The following is a 26,618-nucleotide window of genomic DNA, read 5'->3' on the forward strand; positions in this document are numbered from 1 at the left end:
GAGACAGGAAGTCACCAAATGGTGGGAAACTTTTCCTCTCTGTGCTAAGACTGTTCTCTCTCTTCTTTCCATCTGTCTCCTGAGTTCCTTCTCCTTAAGGGAATGTTTGCCTGGACAGCAGCTGTGCCCTGAGTGATGTGATGGTGACTCATTCAAGTAGAAGTAGGCATGGTGAAAGAGTATTTGCTAATTAGGAATCAAGGCCAAAGCAGAACCCAATGTCCCATAATAAATTCTGGTATATCCTTAAAAGAGACCATTAGGCATCTATTAAAAATAGTGTTTTCAATGAATTTTTATGGCTGAAAAATGCTCATGATGTGAATTAAAAGGAAATAAAGATAGGGCGCCTGGGTGGCTCAGTTGGTTAAGCATCTAACTCTTGATTTCAGCTCAGGTCATGATCTCATGGTTTGTGGGTTTGAGCCCTGCATTGGGCTCTGCACTGATAGCATGCAGCCTGCTTTGGATTCTCTGTCTCCCGCTCTCTGCCCCTCCCCTGCTTGCTATCTCTCTATCTAAAAAACAAACATAAAAGAACATTTTTAAGGAAATAACGATGTAAAACCTGCATATAGAATATAGAATCTGATCCTTATTATCTAAAAGACTATCTGGAAATACTGTAGATGGTAATGCTGATTTTCTCTATAGGTAAGATGAATTTTGACTTTTATGTTCTTATTATATGGTTGAAATTTCCTACATTCCTACAAGCTTTGTGACTTCTGTTCACCAACAAATAAAAAACAAAAAAACAAAACCAAACCCTAATCATTGATATTTGGAACACTGAGTTGGATGTGATGTGCCCCAGGCCCAGGTTCCTATTTGTTACTCAGTCCCGCTCTCTTTATGCCAGTGTCGGGAACGGGGTGGGCTGAGACCAGGGGAGACGTAAACAAGGCCACTGACTTCGCAGAGAATGAAGACGCGGCTCACCAGAGGTTTCAGCCAGCACTTGCCCCCAACCCCACACGCTTCTTCCTCCTTACCACCTTCCTTTTCTGCCTCCCTCCCTTGCTTCCATTTTTTCCAAATGTTTTCCCCTGGGAAAAACCCTTCTTTGGGGCCCTGAGATGAAGCCCGTGGGATTGAGGGTAAGTGAGGAGCGTCTCAGAACCCAGACCCGCACCACATCTTCAACAAGCTCAGAAGTTCAGCTGTGTCAAGGCAGAACAGGGCGCCTCGGCTTGGCAGCCATTCTTGTGAGAACAGTGCGGTGGGCCTGGGGAACACCCTGCTCGGCCCCGGTCACGCTGCGTCAGCAGGCTGCTCTCAGTTCTAGGTGCTGCGTTAAAGAAAGAATATTGGAAAGACCGCCTCCTGCAGAGCACAAAAGTGACAATAGTACCTTCACCGACATTACCAGCAGCCGGACCACCACCGTGCACTGAACGTTTAAGGTGTCTGCCAGATACCGGACTAAAGCATGACCCATTGTCCTATTTGATTTTTAAAGCAAATCCTTTACAGATGAAAAATCTGAGTTGAGCGAGATTAAGTAATGAGGTATCTATATCTATGTCTATCTCTATCATCTCTATGTCTGCATCTACTAAAACATACCAAATATATAGTAATGTATAGAAAAGATACAAACTATTTATATAAAACATTGTTTTTAATAACACAGAACTAGCTCGTTCATGAAGACGTGGGTACCAGGCTAACAAGTATCAAATGTAACCTGTACGTTTCTCCTAAAATAGTGCCTTGAGCAGGAAGGCTTGTCTGCTTCCAGCCTTATGATGGGTAGCTGACCCAATAGGGACTTAAATTCTCAAGGGTGGATTCTTTTTCCTGGGTCAGAGTTGGTTCAGGTTCACATGCTCTTGAGGTCTCTGAAGACAACATGGGCTGCATTGCGTCCCGCAGCTCCCATGACGCCTCCTCCTGGAAGGGAGTCTCCCATGAACCTATGTGGTGCTCACGACAGTCCCCAGGGAGCAGATGGGGCCAGGGCTTATGGGGAAGCCAGCAAGGAAGCAGAGCATAGGCGCCTGCAGGGCGGTGCTCCAGATGTGGGCATCAGAACCGGGACGACTATTAAGACAGATTCTGGGCTCGCCTCCAGGCTTCCTGTGTCAGAGCTCTGGGCAGGGGGCCTGGTGCACAGTCCAAGCACCTGAGACCCTCAGTGGGTGAAACTAAAGTGCTTGACTAAGGGTTTAAGGGGCAAGCAGCGGAAGCACAGAACTCCCTGGGGCATGTCCCTTGGGGAAGGCAGCCCTGGCAAGGTCAGCAGGGCTTGACATAGATGCAGGACAGAATTTTTAAACTGAGAAACGTAATGTTACCAGTCCTTCCCGGTCTGACATCTGGAAGGGGAATTCAGGGACGTGGGTCTTTCACAACCAAAGCTGGCATTTGGAGAGCCGCTTCTGGAACATGGCCTCAAACCTCGTGGGGAGGAGGTGGGAGCTACCCCGAGGCTGTGGCCAGCGGGCAGGGGCCCCCTCCCCCACTGCCTGTTTCCTGTGCACTGAGCATCCCCAATGCGGGGGATGGCCTGTTCTTATGGGAGAACTCCCCTCTATCTCCCCCTGCCTCCCTTGTCCCACTGTCAGCAAGCTCTTGCCACCCAGCCAGCCCCTACAGCCCGCACAGGGAAGGGGGTCCACGCCACTCACCGGGGTGGGCGCCGCTGCCACAGAGATACAGGCCCCGGAGAGGACAGCGGTAGTTGGAGTGCAGGGGTGCGGGGCGGGCGAAGTAGAGCTGGTCCAGGGTCATGGCGCAGTGGAATATGTTCTGCGGGAGGCAGGGCCACAGTCGTTAACATAGGAGTGTTACAGTCTTCACAGCCTTTGTAAGTTTCTTCCCCTCGCCTTCTCCAAGGAAGGTTCTTTTCCTTCCAGCATGTTTTCTTGGATTCTTATGAAGTAGACAAGGAAGGAAGAGACAGGACAGTTGCATGTCCTGGGCTGGGGATGGAGTTTTCCAGGGGCATTTATCAGGAGGGAAGAAAGGTGAGGAGCACCTTCAGAGTGTGAGGGGGTTAAGAAGAGGGAGATGTGAAGTGTTTTGCCGAGGTCTACAAACCCTCCTCAGTCTGAGACAAGGAGGATTCGACTTACTTTGGCAGCCAGCTCATGTTTTCTTCTTGGCCAAGACACCCACCTGGGCCTGGGTCCCAGGGGTCTAAACCCCAGCAGAGTCATAGTAACTGGCAGTAGAGACAAGGGACAGGTACTCAAGCTTGATTCTGCTCTCCTTGCTGGGGTCAGAGCAGCTGGGAAGGTGTGGTGGTGAGGGGAGCAAGGGGCAGGGGCAAGGTCAGACTTGCAGGGCAGGTCTGGACGAGATCGACACCTGCTGGGCGTCCCTCAGCTGACCCTGTCGGCACATCCCAAGCTGGGCTCGTCCTCCCCCACCCACCGTCTGCTCTCTCCCGCCTTCCCTGCCTTGATGGGCGACATCACCTTCCTGCCTGGGCCTTCAGGTGGACCCTTCACGTCACCTCCACCCTGACCATGTTATACGGAGACTTCTCAGTTCGGCCTGCCCTGTGCCTCCTGCACCCCTCCACTCTGTGCCCTTCCTGCTGCCTGGCCTCCTGCACTCTAGCTCTGGACTCCCTGGTCCAATAAAAACATACTACGAGCCACATATGCAATTTTTATTTTCTAGGAGCCACATTACAGTTTAAAAAGAAATGGGTGAAAGAAATGTCAGTAATATATTTTATTTGACCTAATAGAGCCAGAACATTATCACTTCACCATGTGATCAATACAAAGATTATGAATGAGATGTGTTACATTTTTTTGGTCCTAAGCCTTTGCAGGCTAGCAGGTGTTTTATGTGTGTAGCCTGCCTCAGTGTGGCCTCACCCCATGGAAACCACCAAGAGCCACAGGAAGCTGGTGGCTGCAGTATGGACCTGGCCTCCTAACTGGTCCCTTTGTCTCCAGTCTCAACAAGGACGTTGATAGATCAGAGCGGAAGGTCCAAGGACCTGCCACCTTAGGAGGGGAGCTCCCTCTGAAGAAAGTCAGATGGGAGAGGTGGCCACAGGTGTCCAGACAGGGGACATCCTGGTGACGTTCCCAGCAGGCACTGTCTCTCCTGTCTGATCTCACTCCTCCCTGCTCCCTGGGTCTGACCACTTCTCTGTCCCCTCTCCACCGTGTTCTCTGCAATGTCCTCCTTCCTGATACAGGCTGGGTGTGGAGGGACAAGATAAAACCAAGTGGGTGTGGCAGGGAGTGGGGGATGCAGGAGAAGAATGTGACGAAGGACGCCCAGACATACTCACCCCTCCAGGAAGCCCGAAAATTCTCTCCAGATCAGGTGGGGTGAGGATGTCCCTGCCCACCACGGAGCCCTTGAAGCCAGGGGCGTAGGCCTCAATGCAGTCAAACACTGAGCACAGAACGGCAGAGAAACGAGACGGTGTGAGGAGGAAGAAGAGGGGGCGCTATGATTGTACAACTTGGCAAATGTATGAAAGTTCATTAAACTACACACTTAAAATCGGTCTGTTTTTTTCGTATGTAAGTTATATCTCAATAAGCAAAAATTATATAAACAGCCCAATAAGCAAAAATTATATAAACAGTCCATGGGCAAGTAAATATTTCATTACAAAGGCCTCTGGGTCCATCCCATGTTCCCACCTGGGCACCCCAGCCCTAAACACAAAGTTACTTGTCTCCTGTGTATATGCAAATTGTCTTCACCTCCTTGCTCTGCTCAAGTTGTTTCTTCACTTGGAATGTGCATTGCTGCCTGGCCAACTCCTATTCTTCCCTTAAAACCCAGCTCAAATGTCCCTTCCTTGGGAAAGCTCTCCTTGCCTCCCTGGTGCAAACCTTCCTCCTTCGATTCACAGAGTAAGTTGTACTGTCAGATTGGTTCCTCTATTAGTCCCCGCAAACCCTGACTGGGCTGTGAGCAACGTAAGGACAGGAACCATGGCTGTTAGGCTTTCTTAGCCCAGTGTGGGACCCTAGCAGGCACTCCCTGGGCTGACCTGGGGTTCCCTTGGGTACTTTTCTCCCTTTGGGACAGGACCTGACTTGGTTAATCCTGAATGCACAGTCAGGAGGAGGGGACCTGCACGGCCAGCTGTCGCTCTGGAGACAGGATGGTCTGGGCCTCTTTACCTTTGTCTGCGTAAGCGTTTCTCTCCTGCTCATCCCACACCTTGCCCCCGGCCAGCGTGTAGGGGGTGTATTGCGTGAAGAGCGAGACGACGTGGCAGCCGGCGGGAGCCAGGGTGGGGTCCAGTGAGGAAGGGATGCAGAGCTCGATCAGAGGCCTGCCACACGGGGGAGGGGAGAGGGTCGAGTGTGAAAGCTGCCCCAAGGGAAGGGATAGGAGCTTCTCTGAGGTGACAGGGACATAATGAAGGAAGGCCTGGGGTGACATGGCCCCATGCCGCTATCTCTGCAAGGCTGTGGCGGTTGCTTACCTGCATGGGCTCCGTGTCCCCCGGGACAGTCCAGACCGCTCCAGAGGAGCTCCCAGGCCCTCCCCAGGCTCCCTACTCCCCACCCCAGGGCCTCCGGTCCCCTTTAGCCGCCCTCTCAATGGGTGCCAGTCCCCACCTTCCTCCACTACAGCCTGGGCTCTGCCAGGGCTCTCAGGTCTCCAGGGCCCAGCAGGCAGCACGAACGAATGAGGAGAGGGGCCAGGCCTGAGGCAGCAGGTGCTCAGGTGGCCAGACTTCAGCCCTGGTCACCCCTGTCCCATCACCTTTCCCTGAGCAGCCAGGGGCATCAGAGCCACCAGGGCTGCGGCCACCAGAGAGAACCCTGAACAGCCTCCTGCCCCCGCCCCTGCTAACAATGCCCTGTCTACTTGGGACACGTTTTCCCTCTAATCTCCACATATGACCACCTTCAGGCCAGGCGAAATGGTCTTTCCCCGACATCCTTCATTTACAATGTGTCTTCTGAACCTGGATGTCCACTGAGCAGCTCCAAAGTAACCTGTCCAACCCAAATGCCCACCACCTGCTCCTCCCCAGACACACCAGGCTCTCTTACTTCATAAAGACAAACACCATCTTCCAGTGGCTCCTCTTTCTTGCTCACACCTCTCTTCCTGTCCAGCAGCTGATGGTGCCAGCTTCACCGTCAAATACCCAGTATCTGGTTACTTCTTTTTAAGAAGTTTTCTTAATGTTTTATTTATTTTTGAGACATAGAGAGACAGAGCATGAGCAGGGGAGGGACAGAGACAGGGGGAGGCTCAGACTCCAAAGCAGGCTCCAGGCTCTGAGCTGCCAGCACAGAGCCTGACATGGGGCTCGAACCCACAAACTGTGAGATCATGATGTGAGCTGAAGTTGGACACTTAACTAATTGAGCCACCCAGGTGCCTCTATCTAGCCACTTCTTGTCACTTCCACTGCCCCTACCCTGGTCCAGGCCACAGTCATTTGTCCCTTAGATTCTGCAATACTAACCAATTGCAACAGATGCCTTTTTTTTTTCTCCAAATAGTGGCCAGAGGATCTTTTCAAAATGTAAGTCAGGCTCTGCACAAACTATCTTGGAGTAAAATCCAGGAGTGGCTGCTAGGACCCAGCAGGAGACCCCACCTCCTCCCTTCACTCCCAGGTTCTCTTTCTCAGGCCTCTCTGGCCAATCCCTGTGCCTCCAACACAGCACTCCGCTCCTGCCCCAGGGCCTTTGCATCTGACTTGCCCTCTACCTGGATGTTCTTCCTCAGATATTTATAAGATTTTTATTCTCAATTCCTTTGGGTCTCTGCTGAAAACACCATGCTATCAGAGATGCCTTTCTTTCCTGACTTTCTTATAAAGACTAGCAAACCCTCCCCTCCTCTGACCTATTTTTCTCCACACCATCAGTGCATGTTTGTTGATTGTCTTGTCTTCCACAACGGAAGGTCAGTGACCTGAGGCCAGAGGCCATGTTGACTTTGCTTGCTGCTCTGTGCCCAGGTTCCTGGACTGAGCCTGGTACAGAATAGGGGCTCCGAAATATTTATGAATGGATAAATGGACATTGCCTTCCATCCTTCTCTCAGGGCACTTGTCCTCTTTACCTCATGCCATTAATATTTATGTACGTGCCTTGGGATAAGCTCTGTGTCCGTTTCACGCCCTCGCCCGACTTCCAATTCCCCTACCCGGACTAGAGTCCCGCCCAGAAGAGGTTTTTAACAAGCGTTGGTGGAAGTTGACAGTATGGAGATACTGGCTCCTGTAAGATCCCTGCTTGTTCCCGGAAGGATGGGGAGACAGTTGCGGTGGGAGGTAGGAAATGCTGTTAGAAGTTTTGCATGAAAGCGTCTTATCAGAGGTAAGAGAATACGGAGCAGGGGAGTCGGGTGACTGCGTGACCACTGAGGGGGCTGCCAAGTCTGAGAAACCCCTTCGTTCCCAGAAAGCATTTTCTGCGATCCTTCCCCAATGCCAGTGCTGTTGTCTCTGCAGTCCTTTGTCCCTCCTGCTAATCTGTGACATTTAACTGAAATGTGTCCTATTCTTTACTCCTTACCTGCTCGGCCCACGGGTTTCTTGTCTCAGATGTACTTCCTATCCTGACACGTTAAGTGTGGTTGTAGGTAGATTCTGAGACACTGTGAATGTCTAACACCGGGAGAATGAGGCAATCCTTGCTGTGTCTAGACAGACCCTCCCTGCCCCACCCGGCCCACATGTGTAAGATTGTAACAGGGGACGCAAAGCCCAGCGCCCACCCACCTGTGGGAAGGCAGGCCATCCATGGAATCTTCGAAGGCTCGGTGGAGGAGGAGGGTGTCTTCACAGTTCAGGTGGATGGAGCACTGGTGATGGGGCAGCGGCTGGCCCCCGGGAGCACTGGGGGCCGCCAGGAAGTCGGGCAGCCTGTCGACAGCCACTGACAGACCAAAGAGGAAGATGAAGGCCCAAAGGCCCCCAGGATCCTCCTTCTCTACCCATCCCCCTGCTCACCCAAGTGGTGGACTGGAAAGGACAAGCATGAAAGAGTGTTCCACCTTCAAACTAGGGGGCAGGCAGGAGGTCAGGGAATAGGGTGACGTTGTAGGTCAGTTCCTCCCAGACTTGGACGTTTCTCACTCAGGTAATGTCAGAAGAGACAGCTCTGCAGTCCAGTGTGCCTCTTACCGTTGATCTTGGTAACAGGTGACTGGGTGTCTAGTCGGGAGATCCTGTCCACGAACTCCTCAGGAAGCCATTCCTGGAAGAAGGTTCCATGAAAAGGCCTGGGGATGGCTGAGGCCCCCAAGGCGCCTGCCTTCTTCCTTTGCTCAGGATGGTCCCTCAACCTCTGCTGCCAGAAATCCTCTCCAGCCTTCAGAGCTCAGCCAAAGCACCTCCTCTGTGAGGTTCTCCTGGATTCCCTCCAGCTTAACGCTAACCACTTTTTCCTTTGAGCTCTACTGGAGCAATGGAAATGGCCTACACCAACTCCTGCTTTGGATACGGCCAGTGGACTACAGGCCCCATTTCTCCTCTGGTCTCCAAGTTCCTGGATATCTTGATTATCTCATAATTGTCTTGACAAGATGCTTTTGAACTGATGTTTGTTGAATTTTCTTAGTGGAATCACTCAGAAAAAGTGGTATCTTGTCCCCCCCAGATAGTCCCAAGAGTGGTTGGGACCTCCATACTCATATACATATTATCATATCTTCTGGTGACAGGGAAGGTGTGCTCAGTTGCAAAAATTTCCCCCAGTCCTCACCCCTCCCTAGATGCACACACCTCTGTAACATCCTCCCACTGTGACTCCGGGCTTGGGACAAGATGGATGTTAGCAAGTAGGATGCAAACAGATGCCTGGAAAGCACCTGCATGAGTGAGTTTGCTCACTTTTGTCCTCTGCCAGACCCTGAGAATGTGCCTGGACTTACATTGAAGGATGAAGGACACGTGAAGCAGAGCGAGTCAGCTTGGCCATTCCAGCAGAAAGTCGTCCGGGACTAGCCCCAGCCAGCCAACTTGGGCACATGAGCAAGGCCAGCCAAGAGAAACAGGGCCCACTAGTTGACCCACAGCTGAAGGAAGGTTCATAAGCAAGCCCAGATCGGCTGAACTCAGCCAAGTTCAACTGAATTCTCCAGTTCAGTGTGCTAAATCAGTATTCTTAATATATGCTTAATAGAAGCTGTTTGTTTCCTGCAGCACTGATATGGCCATGGATGATTGACACAGATGGTGGAATTAGCATTGGTTAGAGGGGGAATTAGGGTAGTAGGGTGACTCTGGGTTAAAAGTCAGACCCGGGTTCTAGCTCTGGCTCTGCCAATCGCCAGCTGCATGGCCTAGGTCACCTCATTCCTGAGGACCTTCCGTCTCACCCATGAGGCTTCTTCCCTGTCTGCTGCCTGCCCGTTGGGTAAGGGAGAGAAGGATGCCTTTTCCCAGTGCAGAGAGACCTGGCGCTTGCCTCTCTCATCCTCATGGAATCCTGGCTCCCTTGACCAACACCCCCCATGTTGGTGGGCATCTTGCCGCCACCCCCAGGCCTCACCTGTGGTGTCAGCTTCAGGAAGGTGACCTGCGGGGATGCGTTGGACAGCACCACTTTGCTCCTCACCTCCGAGCCGTCTTGCAGCGCCACTCCTTGGACATGCCCTTCGCTGCTCACCCGCACTTCAGCCACTGTCTAGAGTCCACCAGAGTGAGGCCCCAGGAAGGAAATTACAGCTGGATCTTGGAGGACTGCCTCTATCTGTGCTGCCCCTGGGCACTGCCAGCTTCCTCAGCTGGAAGCCACCCTGCTGGGCTCTGCAGCAAAGTGGTGAAGACTTAGCCCACCTGCTCCAATGGGAAGGCTCAGCCCAACTGGGAGTAGGGGCCAGAGAACTCAAAGGGGGTGGTCAGAAGAACTGGGGCCCGGCTGCTGCTGCCCAGCCATTAATAGACTACACAAATTTAGCCCCTTGATTCCAAGCCCCACTTTGTGCCTCAGTAAAATGAGGAAGCTTCTGAATATTACATTTTATTCTATACTGGGATCCTTGCAAATAATCAGAGTAAGGGGTAGTGGGGACATTCACCTTTTCAGTGAAGATGCTCGCTCCATGTGCGGTGGCTGATCTTGCGATGGCCTCAGAGAGGGCACCCATGCCACCCTGGACGTAGCCCCAGGCTCCTTGCATCCCCTCCAGGCCCCCCATCACGTGATGTAGCAGCACATACCTGAGGACAGACCACTGGGATCAGTGGTTGGAGGTGGGATTTAATCCCAGAGCTCTAGCTACAAATAGACCTTTCTTTCTGGTGCCACTAGCTTCTCTCCGACCCCATGCTGCTTTTCCCATCAGCCTTTAAATGGGCTCTAGGCTCTTGTAAGAACTCTTTGCCTCCCCACTCACACATCTCTGTCACAGAGGTTTAGCCCCAGCCATGCTGTGGCGATGCCCAAATCGGCAGCTCTACCTCTCTCTGGAGCTCCGGCTACCCCAGACCCATCTGGGTGCGGTTTTCGGCAGGCAGCCTAAACCCATCTCCTTCCCCATTCCCCAACCTGTTGCTCCTCCACTCTCCCCATCCTGGTGATGGCAGCTCCCGTTTCCCACAAATAGCTGGAGGCCAGTCGTGACTCCCACCAGGGCCTCACGGCCTCCATGCAATCAGGAGCCATCAACCCTGCCTTCCAAAGAACTTTCCAGTTCTCGCTCCCTGAGGACTCTTCCCTGGTCCAGGCCTCTCCTCTCATCCCTAAACTGCTGCACTAACGTTCTTCTAGTTGGACCACTTTCTCTCACCTTTTCTTTCCTGCAGACTTGGAGCCTGATCTCAAAACCTAGCCTAGTCCTGTCACTTCTTTCCTTTGATGCCTTCACTGGCTCGGTGTTGCTCTCAGGGTCATGGCCAGTCTGAAAATGGCCTCCAGGGCTCCAGCCTCCTCCCTGAACATGCTCCCGCCCGCAGCCCGCTCTCCTGCCGAAGCAAACCCCCGCATCCTCCATGCTCAGCCCCCAGAGTCTGCACTTGCTGTTCCAGCAGTCCAGAAGCTCTTTCGTCCCTCGTGCCTGTTTACCTAATCCCTCCTACCCTGAGAGTCTCAGATTAAACATGCCTTCCTCTTGGAGACCTTCTCTGACCCTGGACAGCATTGTTTCCCTGCTCGACCCCCATCCTAACCCTCACAGAACTCTGGTATCATCACTCGCTCTGTGTCTGCCTCTCCTGTTAGGATTTCAACTCCTTTCACTACCTGGCCGCAGCACCTGGCACGGGGAAGTGCTCCATCAATATTGACTGAAAGAATTAATGGAGAAACAAATGACTTAAAGGCACACTTCACAAACTGGGCAGTAGCTAGGCCTCCTGGAGAGCCAGAGAAAAGGACAGGCAGCCCCAGCTAGAAGATCCAAATTGGCTGGTGGATCACAGAGTTGGCCAAAGTATGGCAACCACTGCCAACCCCCTTTTCCACGGCCCTGGGGAATTTGGAGCTAGCTTAATGTGCATTGAAAAACCACTTCCAAGGGTGGTTCTCATCTTTTGAGAGAAAAGCCACGTTGACAGCTTCTAGCAGCATCTTCTGATGCACTGGAAATGGCCCAACACCTGGCAGCATCCTCCATTCCAACACACACACACACACACACACACACACACACACACACGCACGTGCGCACACACACCCTCTGTTCCTGTGCCTACAAGGGGCTCGTTAAGTCATCCCATAGGCACGGACTGCCCTGGCTGTCAACACAGCCCCCTCCCACAGTGTCCCACCATCACCATAGTGTCTGTGCGTGTGCGTGTCCTGGCACCCAGGGAAAGGATCTGTGGTGGCAGTGGGGTGGGAGGACTAAAGGGACTTTGTGGGAGGAGAAGAGATAAGAGGAGAGACAGAGAAGAGGGAGTGAAAGGGAGAGAGAGAGGGAAAAAAAGGAGGAAATGGAGGAGGAGGAGGAGAGTGGGAAGTTGTTTGCGTTGATATGTCGCAGTGGGAAACAGGCTTCTTGCTGAAACAGTAAGGAGTAGTGGCTAAGGAGGATTTTGGAGGGTCAGACAATGTGGGCTGCAAATTGGTTCTGCAAACACTAGCTGTGTGACTTCAGGCAAGACCGGCCCCTTCTCTGAGCCACGGCTCTCAGATGTTGCTCTGAGGGTTAGATGGGCGCTCGGCTTCATGCCTGGCTCCTGGCTCCCCGGGAGCTCGGTGAGCGGCAGCTGTTAGCACTCTGCTCCCCCTGCACCCCTCACCACCACGTCCTGCACTCACCCACTTCCTGGAGTGTGGGGACTTGTCATGGCTCCAATCACAGCATCTGTTGCCAGAGTGGCTTTTAGAGGCTCTGACTCAAACCACTGATCCAGCACCTGGGACAGCAAAATGTCAGGGAGAAGGGCACAGGGGCCTGGGGAGGACAGTCCCCCTCACTCTGCAGTCCAGCCTGAGGCTGGGGAGCCCCTCACCTTTGTAATTGGAGCCGTGAGGACCTGGTAATACTGGGGCAGCTGGGCTCCCAGCACATGACCTAAAAGACAAGACCCATAAAACATGAGCTGAGATAGGCAAGGAGGAGCCACTCCAATCTGTGATATCTCTGTTTCTATTTCTTTATCTGTAAAATGGGAGTAATATTTCATATCTCCAGGAGCTATTGTGAGGAGTAAGTGACAGATGTAAAGCATTTACAAGTTCATAATGTGTAATGCGTGTTAGTTGTTGAATTAGTTTTGGGAAAATGTTAACTTGTACCTTATTCCCTTACTTCGAGCTCTGTAAGGCCCGTACTCCACAGGTGGCCAGCCTGGCCAGTGCACTGCTCTGAGGCTGATTCACACTCCGTCAGAGCGTCACTGACAGTCAGGCTTGGAGGGCCTGGATTGCGATCTCTAGCTGGTGCAGCCCCCGGGCCTAGTTCAGTCAGTACCTGGCACACAGCACTTGCTTAATACACTTTATCGCATGAAGCTTCTTGGGCTGGTCCTCTGGGAGGCACTTTTGGCCTTTGTGGTAGATTCTACTGGCTCTGACCCTTCACCCCTCCCCATATCCACACACTTTCTCCATGCAATTCTGCAGAGCCTCCCACTGGAAATCTTTCCAGTTTCACCCCTCCTTTCCTTGGGGTCACCCTTCAAAATCAACTACTTGGATATAAGCCTTTTCTCAGACTCTGTTTCTAGGGGGGGCCAGGCAAAGACCTTCTCACCAGAATGTTCGGGTAGCCCCTATTAATTGATGGCAGTTGCAGGTTGAAGAAGGTTCAGGCGTTTGTCCAATCATCAAGAAAATGGGCTCGGCTCCCTGAAGGTCATTCATCATACCCGATGCCTGCCCTTCAGACTTACCTGCTTGCAGCAGGGGCTTAAGGGTGGAGAGCGACTTGAGCCTTTGCAGCAGGGAACCCCTCTGGAAGGCCTCCACATCCACGGGCGCCGCATCGAGCAGAGGGTCTATGGCTAATGCCAACCGATTCATGAACGCCTCATATTTAGGAAAGGCCTGGAACAGAGAGCCCTGAGTTAAGGCCTCATTGCTTAGAATCCCACAAGGCCGTTGCCCCAGTGCTCTGGCCTCTGTGGCGCCCCCATGCGACCCGCTGCCCCATGCAACCTAGCCAGGCCCCCCTGACTCCTCAGGCCTCTCGCCCAGCCACAGCTTGGCTGCGCACATTACTCCCAGTTCTGGGTCTGCGAGCTGATGTCTGCACTAGGGGGGGTGAGAGAGATCCTGAGCGGTAGATGGGCCAGTGGGGTGGTGGCAGGGAGAAGGCGTTACGCTGGCCAGGACCAGTTGTCAGCCACGGAAAACTGGCAAGTATCCTCGGATGTGGTTTCTGTGATTAGCCATCAAACCACTTTAAAGTTTCTTTTCTCAGTCCTGTCTTTCCGTGTATTTCTGGTAAAAGTAAGAGCTCCTCCCCTGTGATGACCAGTCTTTCCTGGTCTGCAAATCCCCTATGTCCTTTTGTTCTGTGCATCCCTTTGCCCCATAAGCCCCTACAACTGAATCCGTTTCTCTCTCTTTTTTTTTCTAGAATCCATTTCAACAGCATGGTTAGGACACCCACCTGGGTGACAGGAGCTGGGACAGAAGCCTCGGCCACCAGGGCCCTAGCTCGATCCTCAGCTCCCAGCTTTGAATTTTTGGTTCATCTATATTCATGAACATCTCCATGGAATTTTAATAAGGTTACAGAAAGAAAAGTTCTGTGTGGAAGTACCTTTGAGAAAGAAGCCTTGATAAAAATGACCTTAGCAGCCTTCTCAACGGTAGGCCTTTGATGTGACAACATGAAAAGACAAAACCAGAATTTGGTTTCCTTACTTTCTACCTGGGACCCGGCCTCTGCCTCCTGCTCCCACGATCAGCCCACGAGGCCTCAGCCACTGTCCTATAGGACCAGGGACGTGGCCTTAACCTGAGTCCTTTCTGGTGATATGAGATGGTCAGGGTTTGGAGGAGAAGGTGGAGGCAGGGTCCCTGACCCGCTGCACAAAAAAGAAGCTCTTTGAAATCCCTGGGTGATTCCGCTCATCAGCCAGGTTTAGAAACCACTGGCTGAAGAAAGATTCTGCGTCTGCAGTTCTCTTGGTTTTACCCAACAATAGATCACAAAAAGCAACACACATGGATTGTATTAACCTCAGTTCTTCTTATGAAAATGTCCTCACTGAGATATGAGTTAATGCTATGGGTGGCTCAGTCGGTTAAGCATCCAACCTCGGCTCAGGTCATGATCTCACCATTTGTGAGTCTGAGCCCCACATGGGGCTCTGTACTGACAGCTCAGACTCTGGAGTCGGCTTCAGATTCTGTGTCTCCCTCTCTCTCTGCTTCTACCCTCCTCTCTCTCTCTCTCTCAAAAATAAACATTAAATAGTTTTTAAAAAAGATTATTCAATGACTCATATACATGAAGATACTCAACAGATTTCTTATAATCAATCCCAAGGGAAAACTGTGTTCTCCATCGACCTATGTCCTTTCTTCCAGCAGACCGACATATCCTATCCTGGATAATTTCTTGCCTTGGGCTGCCTGGGGATTGAGGCCAGATTGAATGAATATCTATTACAACTCTTTTGTCCAGAATTCCTGATCTGGTTCATCCTATCCATAATTGTCTCTGATCCTCCCTTCATCCCTCTTTTTTGGCTTTCGTGGGCATTAATATTGATGACCACCTGGAGTGCTACCTGAAAGCTGGTGAGACAGAAAGCACATGTAGTAGAAGTACTACCAGTGGATTCCCTTTTGAAATTCAGCCTGGACACCACCTGAACAGTGGCCTCATACTGAACACATATAGGTTTGAGGTCTCCAGTGTCCACTGGCCTTAATCACTGTCCCCCATCCCCTATGCTCTGAAGTGCTCGAGATCAGAGGCTATCACAGACTGGAGCCCTCTTAGGGCAGGTGGGTTGGACTGTCCAAGCCCTCATGGCCTTTGGATGACATGCTCTAGGATGACTCCAACCAGGCCCACTTCCCTTCAGGAGCCACCTATAGGCGGGCAAGGGAGGAGACCCGCTGCCAGTCCCTTTCCCTACCTGCGCATCTTTCTGTGAGAACTGGGCAATCTGCTTCTGGTTTTCGGCCATGTCTGTGCCCAGAAGAAGGGACCTGGGCACCTTGTTCCCTGTGCCCTCTTCCAGCATTGGGGTGAAGGAGTAGGGGTTTCGAAGATGAAGCCTCAGGCCGTGTTTCTGCAGGACACACATAGCAAAGCAACATTTTAAGGGATATGTGGCCTCTGCCCTTGACCCTTCTTTGATTGTGTTTGTAGCAATTACGTATCTACATACAGTTCTCCAAGGCATGTGGCTCTGGTTCTTACATTTTCTAATATAAGTGCATAAAAAGAGCATTTGCCCAGGCACTCTTTGGCAGGCCATGCCATACCACAACATACCACTCTGCACCACACCATACACCACATGACATCACACCACACCGTACTACACTATGCCACACGACACCATACCACACGACACCATGCAATGCCACACCACACCACATCACACACCACACCACACTCTACACACCACACTACACCACACGACACCATACTATGCCATACCACACTACACCACACTACACCATACCAGACGACACCAAACTACACCACACCACACTACACCAAAGCACACCATACCATACCACACCACACTACACCATGTTATTCCATATCACACCACACTACCCTGTGCCAGGTCTGTACTAGGATTTACAATGATCACCTCACAACAACTCTAAGTACACTGCCCTCATTGTACGAATACAACAACAGAGGCTCAGTGCAGTGACATAACTCGTCCAAGGTCACCTTGGGAGGTGGATCTGGGTTTCAAAATCACATCTCTGTGACTCCAAAGCTCTGGTTCTCAGCACTAGTCTATAACTGGCCCCACTTCAGAAATAAATAATTAAAATTTAGAAAGACACAATAAAGCAATGGTTATGTGAGAATCCATACTTACAAGGTAGATAAATTATTCACATCAAAAAATTTTATTTACTTTGCAGACTCATTTACTCCAGGGTCACTTTAAATGGAAGTTCCCTTGATGCACTTAAAATATGATTTGATTTACAAATATTTGACTGGCAAACAGAGCTTTCCAAGAGCACATCTACTTCTCCAATGGAGGTACAGCTAAAACACAAGGGGCCTGAGCTGGCCCCACAAATAAGACTTACTATTCCAACTAAAGACTTCTTTTCTTCTGAACCCACTTTATTGAGGTATGAGTGACATACCAGAAGCTGCACGTAATTAATGTGTTTAACCTGATGAATTAGCACCTAGAGACTTCTTCCGCAGATCCTTGGCCAGCTTCCTCTCCTCTGACTGCTCTGCTCACAGGTCACCTGAGCAGCACCCCAGCACTTCCTGCCCCCTCATCCTGCTCTATTTGTCTCTGAAACACTAACTGCCCCCTGGCTAACTGCATACTAAGTCACCTGGTCTCCCCCAGGAAGTATGTCAGCTCTATGAGCTCAAGGGCATAGTTTCTTTGCTCAGTGCTATATCCCTAGTACCTAGATATAGCGCAATCAATACATATTCTATTGACTGAATAAATGAATACCATGTTTCAAGACAAGGTACATGTCCAGAGACAGAAATAAGATCTGTGAGTAGAAGTTCTGGAAAACACAAGGAAGCCAAAAACGCACTCTCCAACAATTACAGCTGATGTTTCCCCAAGCCAGAGATACTCCAGATGGTGGGATGCCATGGGTGGAGCATTCTGTGGAGGTGAGTCCAAAGGTTTGGTAGGGGTTTGGGCTGGGAGACCTACAGGGTCCTTTCTAACACCAACATGGGAAAATATATTTGATCCAAGCTGGAGGAAATTTCAGCTTGATTTCTCTCAGGTTAGTAAACTCTTTCTCACCCAGGAAGTATCCTTAGCTCCTCCTTTTCATTTCCCTTCATCTCAATGGTCACCAAGTCCACTTCTCTCCATCTCCACTGCCCCTCGGCCCAAGCCACCATCTTATGAACTACTGCAGCCACCGCCTCATCCATCTCATCGAGACCACAGCTGCTTCTTCCACATTCCACATCGCCCAACAGGTGGACTGACCCTTCATGAAGTCATAAACTCCATCCCTCCACTTGTTCTGCCTATGGCACTCAGGACAAAATGCAGTCCCTCCTTCACGGACAACAAGGCCCTATGTTGACTGATCCGGACACCCCCTCTTTCACCCTTGGCTGCCCCTCTGCCATCACTGTCTGCTTTCTTCTGCTTTGGGCCTATCCACCTCTACTTCCCTCTGACTAGAACATTCTCTGCTCAGGTGACCACAAGGCTGGTGACTTCTCAGCATCTACATATCAGCTCAAATGTCACCTCCTTAGGGAAGTTTTCCTGGTTGCCAGTCCAGGCTGGGCCTCTGGTCCCTCACTATCATATTGTCTTGTCTTCCTCTCTTCAGGCAACACCTACCTCTGCCCAAAGTTCCCTTCCCAAGGCAGAAGCCTTGCCGCCCCCATTCACCATGATGTCCCCAAGGACTTCTCACAGTGTGGGACACAGGGCAGGGGCTCAGAAACGTTTACTGAATGAATGAATCAATAACCCATCCCAGATAAGGGGCCCAAGAGTTATTTCAATTATAACTAATCGAATATGAATATGTCTTTTGTCTGATTCAGGACTTTCTCATCAGTTGAGCTTTGTTATTCTTGATGATTTTAATTATGTGGTATCAGAATCAGAAGAGGGATGTTGAGTCACCATTAGATCTGTTTGGAAAGTGCAGTTCTCTTATAAGAACAAAGCCCTTCTTCTGATTTCCCCATGAGGGTTCTCAGCATGCACAGCATCCTGGGTGGAAATCTCTAGGAAAGGGACAAGGTATATAGGAGGGATTCAAGCAGGGATTCAAACCCGGGCCCGTCAGTTCCCAGGGTGTGTAAGCTCAGCCTCGTCCTCTGCCCAGGCCACACACGGGGAGCTCCTGCCTGTGGCCATGGCCGTCGCAAACTGTAAGGCGAAGGAGCGGTGAGGCTGAGCAGGATGGTGACGGGGATGCCAGGGGCAGCAGCACACTGCAGCTCAAGAGCGAGGAGCGGGAGGCAGGTGCCCCTGGTGCAAACTCTCCTCAGGGTCCGGTGTGTGCACTTAACCTCCCGGCGCCTCGGTTCCCTCGTCCTAGAACGGGAACACTAAGACGACTCTTGTCTCCCAGATAAAGACCAATTGACAGAGCGTTAGGGCTTGTAGCCCAGGTTGTGACACTAGTAAAATACACTGTTCTTTACTGCTGTCTGGAAAGAGGACATTTCTAGAACGGCTTCAGTCGCCCTGCAGTAGATGCTTCCAGGGTGTCAGGGTTCAGCAAGGTGCCCCAGGCTCCACCTGGGGTCAGCTCTGTGCAGAACGAAGCAGGACTGTGTTCTCCCTTGATTTGGGCACCAGGCTTGGATTAATGCAGTCCAAGGTTAGAGGTCAAATCATCCACTCAATTCACTTGGGCGTTTCTAGTTAAAGGGACCCTATGACAGAAACTATTTTCAAATGAGTAACTTTTGTAAAGAGAATATTCATGTGAAAATTTCTATTCTGCCATCCTGAGTTTTCTGAAGTTAGAGTTTTCAAAAGGAGGGTCTACCCACAACCTACCCCCCGCCCCCGCCACAGCCACATCTGCCGTGATGTATAATGGGTGCGTTTGCAGGTTGCTTTCAGCTATAACCTAGTATGGATTGCAGACCAGAGACCCTTTCCCAGGCCTTGGTTAGATTTCATCCAGTCCTGCCTGGCTGGTCGTGATCCCTCTCTCTAAGTAGGCGACTGTGGTTGAAGAGCCTATTAATTTCAAACTTTCAGTTTAGAGCAAAGTTGGTGCTAAAGTGCTCACAGCTTCTTGTACGGATGACACACAGGACCCTTTCCTCTGAGTAGTGGTGACAGAGGTACCAAGCAGGGAGAAACTAAGTGGGGACCGAGTTTTCAAAAGAGGCAGTGGGGGTGACAGGACCTAAAAGGACAGGGGCAGGCCGAGTTGGGTCGGCCTGTGGCCCGAGGGTAAGCTGACTAAGAGGAGTTATCTAGGAGCACTGAGCGTTCCCAGGATCCCCTTGAAGCAGCCCAGGAGCCAGAGGAGCTGAAAGTCCATGGGGTCCGACTTCTTGCTCAAGAGACTGAGAATGCTAATAGGATCTAAAGTTTCATGAGGGCAGAAACTGGGCTCTTGTCAGAGGCCGAGGGTTCAGGCAGGTACCCGGCGAGGGCCAGGCGAGACGCCAGGAGGCAATGGGGCCTGGCAAAGCTGAACCCCAGTCCTGTGCAAGGCACCAGTCAGTGCCACATGCAGACACATGGGCCTGGTGTTGACAAGGCCTGTTCTTCAAAAGATGTCCAAGTTTTATGTGCAAGTTCCCATTTCTAAGACACTGGGTAGGCTAGACAAGACCCATCTGCAGGAATGCACCAAGGAGCCCGTGTGGGTCAACCAACCCTTGGATCGAAGAGAAACCCCAAGTGCAGGGAGCCATGTGGGTGCAAAATAGGGAGCTTTACCCCAGGTTGGGAAGCTGGGACCGCCCCCCCTTCAGGCCTTTGGGGGGGTCTACCTTCAGCTCCAGGTCGGTGTAAATCTGTGGCCTCAGCAGGCTGAGGAGGTAGGATGCTCGAGAGAACTTAAACCCTGAAATGGAATCCAATAAAGACAGTCACCAGTGGCCACCACCTGTCACCCTCTGCCACCACCACACCACCTCTCGGGGCTCACCTGGGATGATCTCCTCGGTGACAGCAGCACCTCCGATCACTGGACGTCTCTCGAAGACGGCCGTGTTCACCCCCAGTCTCTGCAAGTACGCCGCCTGGGGGGTACACAGGGCCCTCCCTTCATCCCTGGGGCCGACCTGCCAGCTCCAGGTCCTCGCTGCAGAGCCAGCGTGCTACCCCTTGGCTCATGCTATTCCTGCCTCTGGGAATGCCATTCCCCTTGCTTCCTCTGTAAATTCCCACTTTCCCAGATGTCTTGCAAGATGCAACAGGACTGGTCCTGCCCCTCCATGTCCCAGCTGAAGGTGACCTTCCCTCCTGCATGGCTGGGTGCTCTGGGAAGTCATATTGCACCCTGCCCAGCCCTGCCCAGGGTGCCCATCTCCTCTAGGCGAGGGCAGACCTCATCTCCTCAGAAGCATAGAGGCAGCCCATGGGCTTGCCCAGTGAGCGCCCAGCCAGACCGCCCAGCCTCTACTTCCTCTTCCTGCCCGAGCAGCCTCAGTACCTAATCCATCTGGCCTCAGTTTCCAGTGCAAACATGGGCCTGATGATGATAATAGCCCTTGGCCTGCTTCATGCACTGATGCCCGACACACGGGACGTGCTCAGTAGAAGAAGCTACGATTATAGCACAGCTTTATTCAGGGGGCGAGACGACAAATGTTGCAGGGATTTTATTAACTTTTCGTAGCCCTTAATTGGAAATCAATAAGTAACTGGCTTTGAGTCTACGGACCTGCAGTGCAGGTCCTCCTGTGACCATCACCACCAAGCGCAACAGCGATGGTGTAACCCAGGAGGCTTCTTTTTAAAAGTTCACTTGGCAATGATTCTGTGCCAGACACTGTGAGTGCATCACCCCATTTAATCCACGCCCCAACCCTAGAGGCGGGCACTATGATTCTCCCCATCTCACAGATGAGGAAACTGAGGCCCAAGGAGGTAAATAGCTTGCCTCAGGCTCACGAAGTAAGGGTGTTGGGAATTGAACCCAGATGGTCTGGACTCAGGATCTATACTCCTGACACATCTCAGTGAGGAAGAAGAAAAGCCGCCTTGGCATTGGAAGCCGCCTGGCCCTCGGCTGTAAACCGTAGTGTTCTCCCCTCACACCTGAGCAGCCTCACAGAATGACAACCTCAGACTGAAACCATGATCAATGGAACAGAGCAAGCCCATCTCACAATTTTGTCTGAGTACAAACATAAAACAAGGCTTCTGGTTCATCCACAAACACCTCCCTCCCTCTCTCAGCCAAAATGAGAGGCTGCTGCTTCCCTACCAGTTACCCTCTCCTCCTACTGATCCCCTCCTCATAGATAAGATTTACCCAGATGCCAGTCACAGGGGTGTTCCTGCTTTCTGACAGTATCCAGTCTAGAGCTATCCCTCCTTTGTCCCCCCAAGTCATCCAATCAGAGTTTAAATCCTACAATAGGCTCTTCTTAACCCCCTCTTCCTGAGCCGGCCTGCAGTCTCCAAGGTGTGCATACCCCCCACCCCCCAAAGCCACACACACCTCCCTGAATGGCAGGGCTATGCCTGGGTGGGTCTTTGGCTGGAGGGCACCGACACCAGCCACCCTTGGGCTGGGAACCTCCAGTAACAAGAGTCCCCATCTGCGAGGCTTTGTGTGGTCGGTCTTCCAGGCATCTCATCTGCTTGCTTATGGCAACTCTGTGAGACTGGGCGTTTTTATTCTCATTTTACTGTGGCTCAGAGAGCCTAAATGACTTGCCTTGACCTTCACAGATAGAAAGTGGCAGAGCTGGGGGATGAGCCCATGTTCATATTAACATAAAATCAATGTTTTAAATTACTGATCAGTTGAGTTACATAGTGCTCCCTGTAAAACGTTCAAGTAAAACTAATATGTCAGGGAAAGGATTAAGATTTCACACCAGTCTCACGGCCCCCTCTCTTCAGCATTACTAAGTCCTCCTGTATTGATATTCTAGAGCTGCCTCTGCTTCAGGAAGATGTCCGTGCTTGTCTTACGAATACCTCTAACACCCACTGTGGCTTTCTAGGGGTCCAGAGACCAGAGTTAGGGTAGCCCTGACCTGGCTCAGCTTTGGACCTAGAAGCCAGTGGCGTTGGCTTCCTTGCCGTCTCTGGGGTATACCTGGGGCCGTGTGGCTGCTGGGCACTTCAGGGTGGCACATGGCCGAGACCTAGGTGGAGAGCATAGGTGCTGTATACACAAGGGCCGCCTCGTCATCTGTAGTCAGATGCGCCCCCCCGCCCGCCCCGCCCCGGCCTCAGCTCCCCAGGCTTGGACATGTCTCCCAGCCTGTGTCAGTTACATACGCTCCCACGTCTTCATCATCTTGCTTCTGAAAGCTCCCTGACTCAAAGTCATGGGGAAGTGCACATACGTTATGGAAACCCTGATACTCTCCTTAACTACTGCAGAAATCTATGTGACGGCCCACTGATCAGCGCCTGGGAGAGGAGACTGGCCTGCCTCCCATGTCCCCTGTGGCCCACACGCTGCTCGCTTCCTCACATTCCAGCTGACAACCTCATGTCCAAGGGCCAGTGAAGTGGGGCGGAGGGGGAGGTACTCACAGCCACCAGCCCGTTGTGTCCTGCAATGAGACAAGGAAAGAGGAGGAGAGCGGCAGTGGTCAGCAAGCAGACAGAGCTAGGCCTTGAGGAATGTGGTTACCCATCCCTGTCTCCATGCCTGTGAAGATCCTGGGGAGGTAGCAGAGAGTTGGATGTTGCAACAGCATCTAGCTTGATGCCTTAAACACCTGGTCTGTGGGGAGTCAGAAAACCCTGGTTCTTGTCCTGGCTCGAAAACCGTCCTATCACCACGGCCTGGCCAGTGGCTCCGTGCTGGAGTGAGGGGCGAGGAGGAATCCACAGTCATTATACAAAAGCTACCTCATGAAGTCTTGAGTTGCTGGGCTTCCCAGCACTTGGGGACAAGCAAGTGACTGGTGAGGGAGCATCACAATTTCTGTGGCAGGGACAGAAGGGGAGCATGGCCGGAATGCTGATACGCAGACAAGACCCTCTTGTCTAGAATCACTGGCTCTCCAGGTGCCTGCTGGGCATGGGGACAATGGCTGTCAAACATGGCTTGTTCTCCCCAAGTGTGGTTCACTGTAGTGCACAGAAGGCCTTGGTCACATGGGTTTGCCTTTGTCAATCACCAATGTTCCTTAAATAAGATGGGAATGGTTCAAAATGAAATAACTGGACACAGACAGCTTTGACGTGTGCTAGAGGGGTGCCAGCTGGTTGGGTGAACTTTGCTATCTTATATGCTTAAGTTTCTTTCCAAAATCTTTGGAGGGTTGCTGCTGGGTTAGGAGCCCTAAACTTGACTTGGGATCCCATGTTGCACACCAGACCCACTGGTAGCAAGGGTCTCTCCTGCTTCCGGAAGCTTCAGGATCACCTGAGAACCCCTGCCCAGAGTCTGCTCAGCAGAGTGAAGGCAGGGCTCTGGGACGGATTTCCCACAAGCCCCCAGGTCATTCTGATGCAGGTGGCCAAGCACAGCCGGTGGACTGGGCGTGCCTCTCCCCTCACGCTCAGGAGAGCATGCAGCTGCTGCTGAGAATCCCTTGTTGGGCAGAGGACAGGCCCGGATGTTTTCAGGTAGTGGGGCCAGGCCTTGTCTGGAACACTTGGCACACGTTTCTCCTTGGTGACAGAGGTCACTCTGAATCTTTGGGGATGTCAGTAGAAGACTATGTTCTCTGAGCACCAAACTGAACCCAGTGTTCACTTAAATAAAATGGTCAGCCATTAATTTGACAAACATCCATAAATAGGAGGTGGCAATGACCCACATGATGCATTTCTTCATGGCTGAGCTGATTTCGCTTTACATTTTCCACATAGAGAGACTCCCAGAATTTGAGAGGTCGTTGAGCCAACTTCTGTTCCATTAAAGGAATCTCTAAAACAGAGCTTTTCAACTCTCTTTGACCAGGAGCCACAGGAGGAAGTGCATTTTACACTGTGATTTGGCACACAACCCACACGTGAATGCACTTAACAGAAACAAAAGTTTCATAAACAATATGAACTCATGTTATAAGCATGCAATGAATCTCCTTGATTATATTTCATGTGGAAAGATGAGTTAATATACTATTTTTATATATTTTGAAAGGTTTCTTAAGAATGTCTAAAAAATATGCTGAATGGGATTCACAAATGGGTTGCACCTGCAGTTTCAAGATACATACAGCAAATTAAAGGCAGACTGTCCTGGGCTCAATCTGGTTTCTGCTATTTACGGAACATGGCCCTCCGAGGGTCGTTCTGACCTGCCATGAGCTTCGGGCACCCTGCAGTGTTTCAGGGAGAATAACCAGTAATATATGTAAGGCACCTGACCCTCGGCAGGCCCACGGTAAATGGTAGCTATTTGTCTCTTAAATAGTGCTGATCATAAATCTCAGAAAATGAATAAAAGCTTCCAGGCAACTTGGTCCAGTTCAATCATCACACATGAGCCCGCAGATGCACAAACAGACCTCAAATGACAAAGGTCAAGATTCTTAGAGCCCAGGACCCTCTTTAATCCACTCTCCTGCCTGGGCCCTCTGTGGCTTCTGGTGACCTCTCCTTTCCCCGTGAGCGGGTCTTCAGCCGCAGGCTCTGATAACCTGCAGCCTGACTCCAGGGATCCTTAGACAGCCAGGCACGGGGGGCTCCCGAGAGGTGCTGCCCTGGATGCGGCTTCCCAACGTGGCCAGCAGCCGTCTCTTCAGGTCCACTCCAAATTCTGGAGTGCGTTGGCTTCCAGTGAATCCTAATCACCAGGGGCGAGGCCAGGAACTGCATTGTAACAAGCTCCTTGGGTCACTCTTAGGCGTATTTAGTGTAAAACTACTCAGGGTCATCTTCAAGGTGGCTCCCAGGTAGTGGTGTGACTTCAGGCAGCAGAGATAACCCTTTTCTCGGAAGATGCCACTCTTTTCCTCACTTGGTCCCCAAATGCCCTTAAACGGGGTTTCCTTTTATGCTTAGCAATTAAAGAAACAATGTCAGGCAAAAACTCACACCTGAGACTCACACATGTGTGGGCACTTCACCCAGGCATCTGGTGACCTGGAGTTAACCCTCCTGCCAGCAGGCAGCAGGGGTGTGCTGTCACCAAGGGCAGAAAAGGGTGGGGGGAGTGCTGCCATTAACTGAGCCCAATCAGTGAGGTCTGGCTCCCCAGCCAGGAGGTTTGTGACAGTTGTCAAAGACAGCCATTGCTAAAACTTAAATTATATAAACTTACGATGAAATAAATTATAAACAAAGGTAATAAATAGTCAAAACTTGTCAACTTCCCGACATCATTTTACTATGTGTCACAATTACCTGCGCTCTGTGGTTCTTTACCTCTGAGCAGCTGTCAGCAGGCCGCGCCGTGTCACAGCGTGCTGCTGTGACTCTTTCCCAAAGGCACACACAGCTGCGTCAGGGTGGGAACTTGAAGAAGGCTATGGTGGGGAGTATTTGCACCAGGAAAGTCAGCGAGCCTTACATATCGTGGCTCCATGAATTGCTTTGTTGAGGGTTAGAGTTACGAAAGCGATGGAGCAAATGCTAATGATGCAGATGAAACCCAACCGTGTGCTGCGTCCCTTGCTGTTCCTTCGTGAATAAACACGAAGAATTAAGAAAGTATTCTCCCAGAATGGGAAAAACATGATCTGTTTGAGCAAAATCTCTCCCATCACTGAGCAGGTGAAGTTCAGATGGACCTTTGTTGCTTCGCTTCGGTTCAATGAAAAGGTCGAACGTTCCCTTCGAATCTAGCCTTATTTGTCCGGAGGAACCAGAAGCTTGCTGCTGAGTGTAGCAAAAAACCCAGAAACTTGGGGAAGCCAGTTGGCCACCTGGAATTTAGAGTATTGCATATCTTATTTGTAAAATTGTGTGCTATGCTTCTTTCATTTCAGTATTTATAATAAACTTATGTATATATGTTTGCACACTTACTTCCCTGGAGAGGCGACCGTTGAACATTTACTGGGCACGACTGCTCTTAGAACATACAAAAATGAAGAGATGTCAGAACAGGATGCAGCTTTAAAACTGTGATGAGCATCCTCTTTCAAACTGGGTTTGTTTGTCTACACCCAGTGACAGAGAATGCCAGAAGTTGCCATTTGGGCCCCCTTGGGAGTGTTGAATGGAAGGCTCTGAGCAAAGGCAACCTGTGCCGGCCCCACGGCCTCCCAGACCTCGGGGCAGAATCAGACACTCTGCAGCCTGGGGGTCAGCAAAGTGCAGCAGGGGCTGTCAGCCTCCGCAGACGTGTGTTTCAGTTCTATTTTTTTCTAACCCACCCTTTATAGAACCTTCCAGTTTCCTTGGGGGGATACATAGTTTTAGTGGTGAGGTGGTGGCGACCAGAAGTCAGGGCACTTGGCGGGACTGGATTCATGGGTCTGTTATCCCAAGGCTCTTTCTTTCCAACCCTTGTGCACCATATGCTTTC

The 26,618-nt window shown here is 51.3% G+C and overlaps 1 protein-coding gene across 2 annotated transcripts in view; it reads right to left on the reverse strand.

Moving 5' to 3' along the window:
• The window catches only part of PYROXD2 (pyridine nucleotide-disulphide oxidoreductase domain 2), a 45,267-nt gene that overhangs the window by 18,127 nt on the left and 522 nt on the right, over positions 1-26,618 (reverse strand). The window contains exons 2-16 of one of the 2 annotated variants that reach the window (XM_029932341.1): positions 22,724-22,743; positions 20,151-20,244; positions 19,993-20,066; positions 15,452-15,607; positions 13,247-13,400; positions 12,365-12,426; positions 12,171-12,268; positions 9,988-10,129; positions 9,459-9,593; positions 8,090-8,162; positions 7,685-7,841; positions 5,112-5,266; positions 4,262-4,368; positions 2,634-2,754; positions 1,606-1,896 (exon numbers count right to left, since the gene is read on the reverse strand). In XM_029932341.1, coding sequence (XP_029788201.1) covers positions 1,826-1,896; positions 2,634-2,754; positions 4,262-4,368; positions 5,112-5,266; positions 7,685-7,841; positions 8,090-8,162; positions 9,459-9,593; positions 9,988-10,129; positions 12,171-12,268; positions 12,365-12,426; positions 13,247-13,400; positions 15,452-15,607; positions 19,993-20,066; positions 20,151-20,244; positions 22,724-22,743 — 1,619 coding nt within the window. In that variant the 3' untranslated portion in view covers positions 1,606-1,825. Of the gene's footprint in view, positions 1-1,605; positions 1,897-2,633; positions 2,755-4,261; positions 4,369-5,111; positions 5,267-7,684; positions 7,842-8,089; positions 8,163-9,458; positions 9,594-9,987; positions 10,130-12,170; positions 12,269-12,364; positions 12,427-13,246; positions 13,401-15,451; positions 15,608-19,992; positions 20,067-20,150; positions 20,245-22,723; positions 22,744-26,618 lie in introns of those variants that run through there. The other variant, XM_029932342.1, reaches the window with a different exon arrangement.

The sequence above is a fragment of the Suricata suricatta genome, chromosome 2 (assembly GCF_006229205.1).
Source record: "Suricata suricatta isolate VVHF042 chromosome 2, meerkat_22Aug2017_6uvM2_HiC, whole genome shotgun sequence".
NCBI lineage: Eukaryota > Metazoa > Chordata > Mammalia > Carnivora > Herpestidae > Suricata > Suricata suricatta.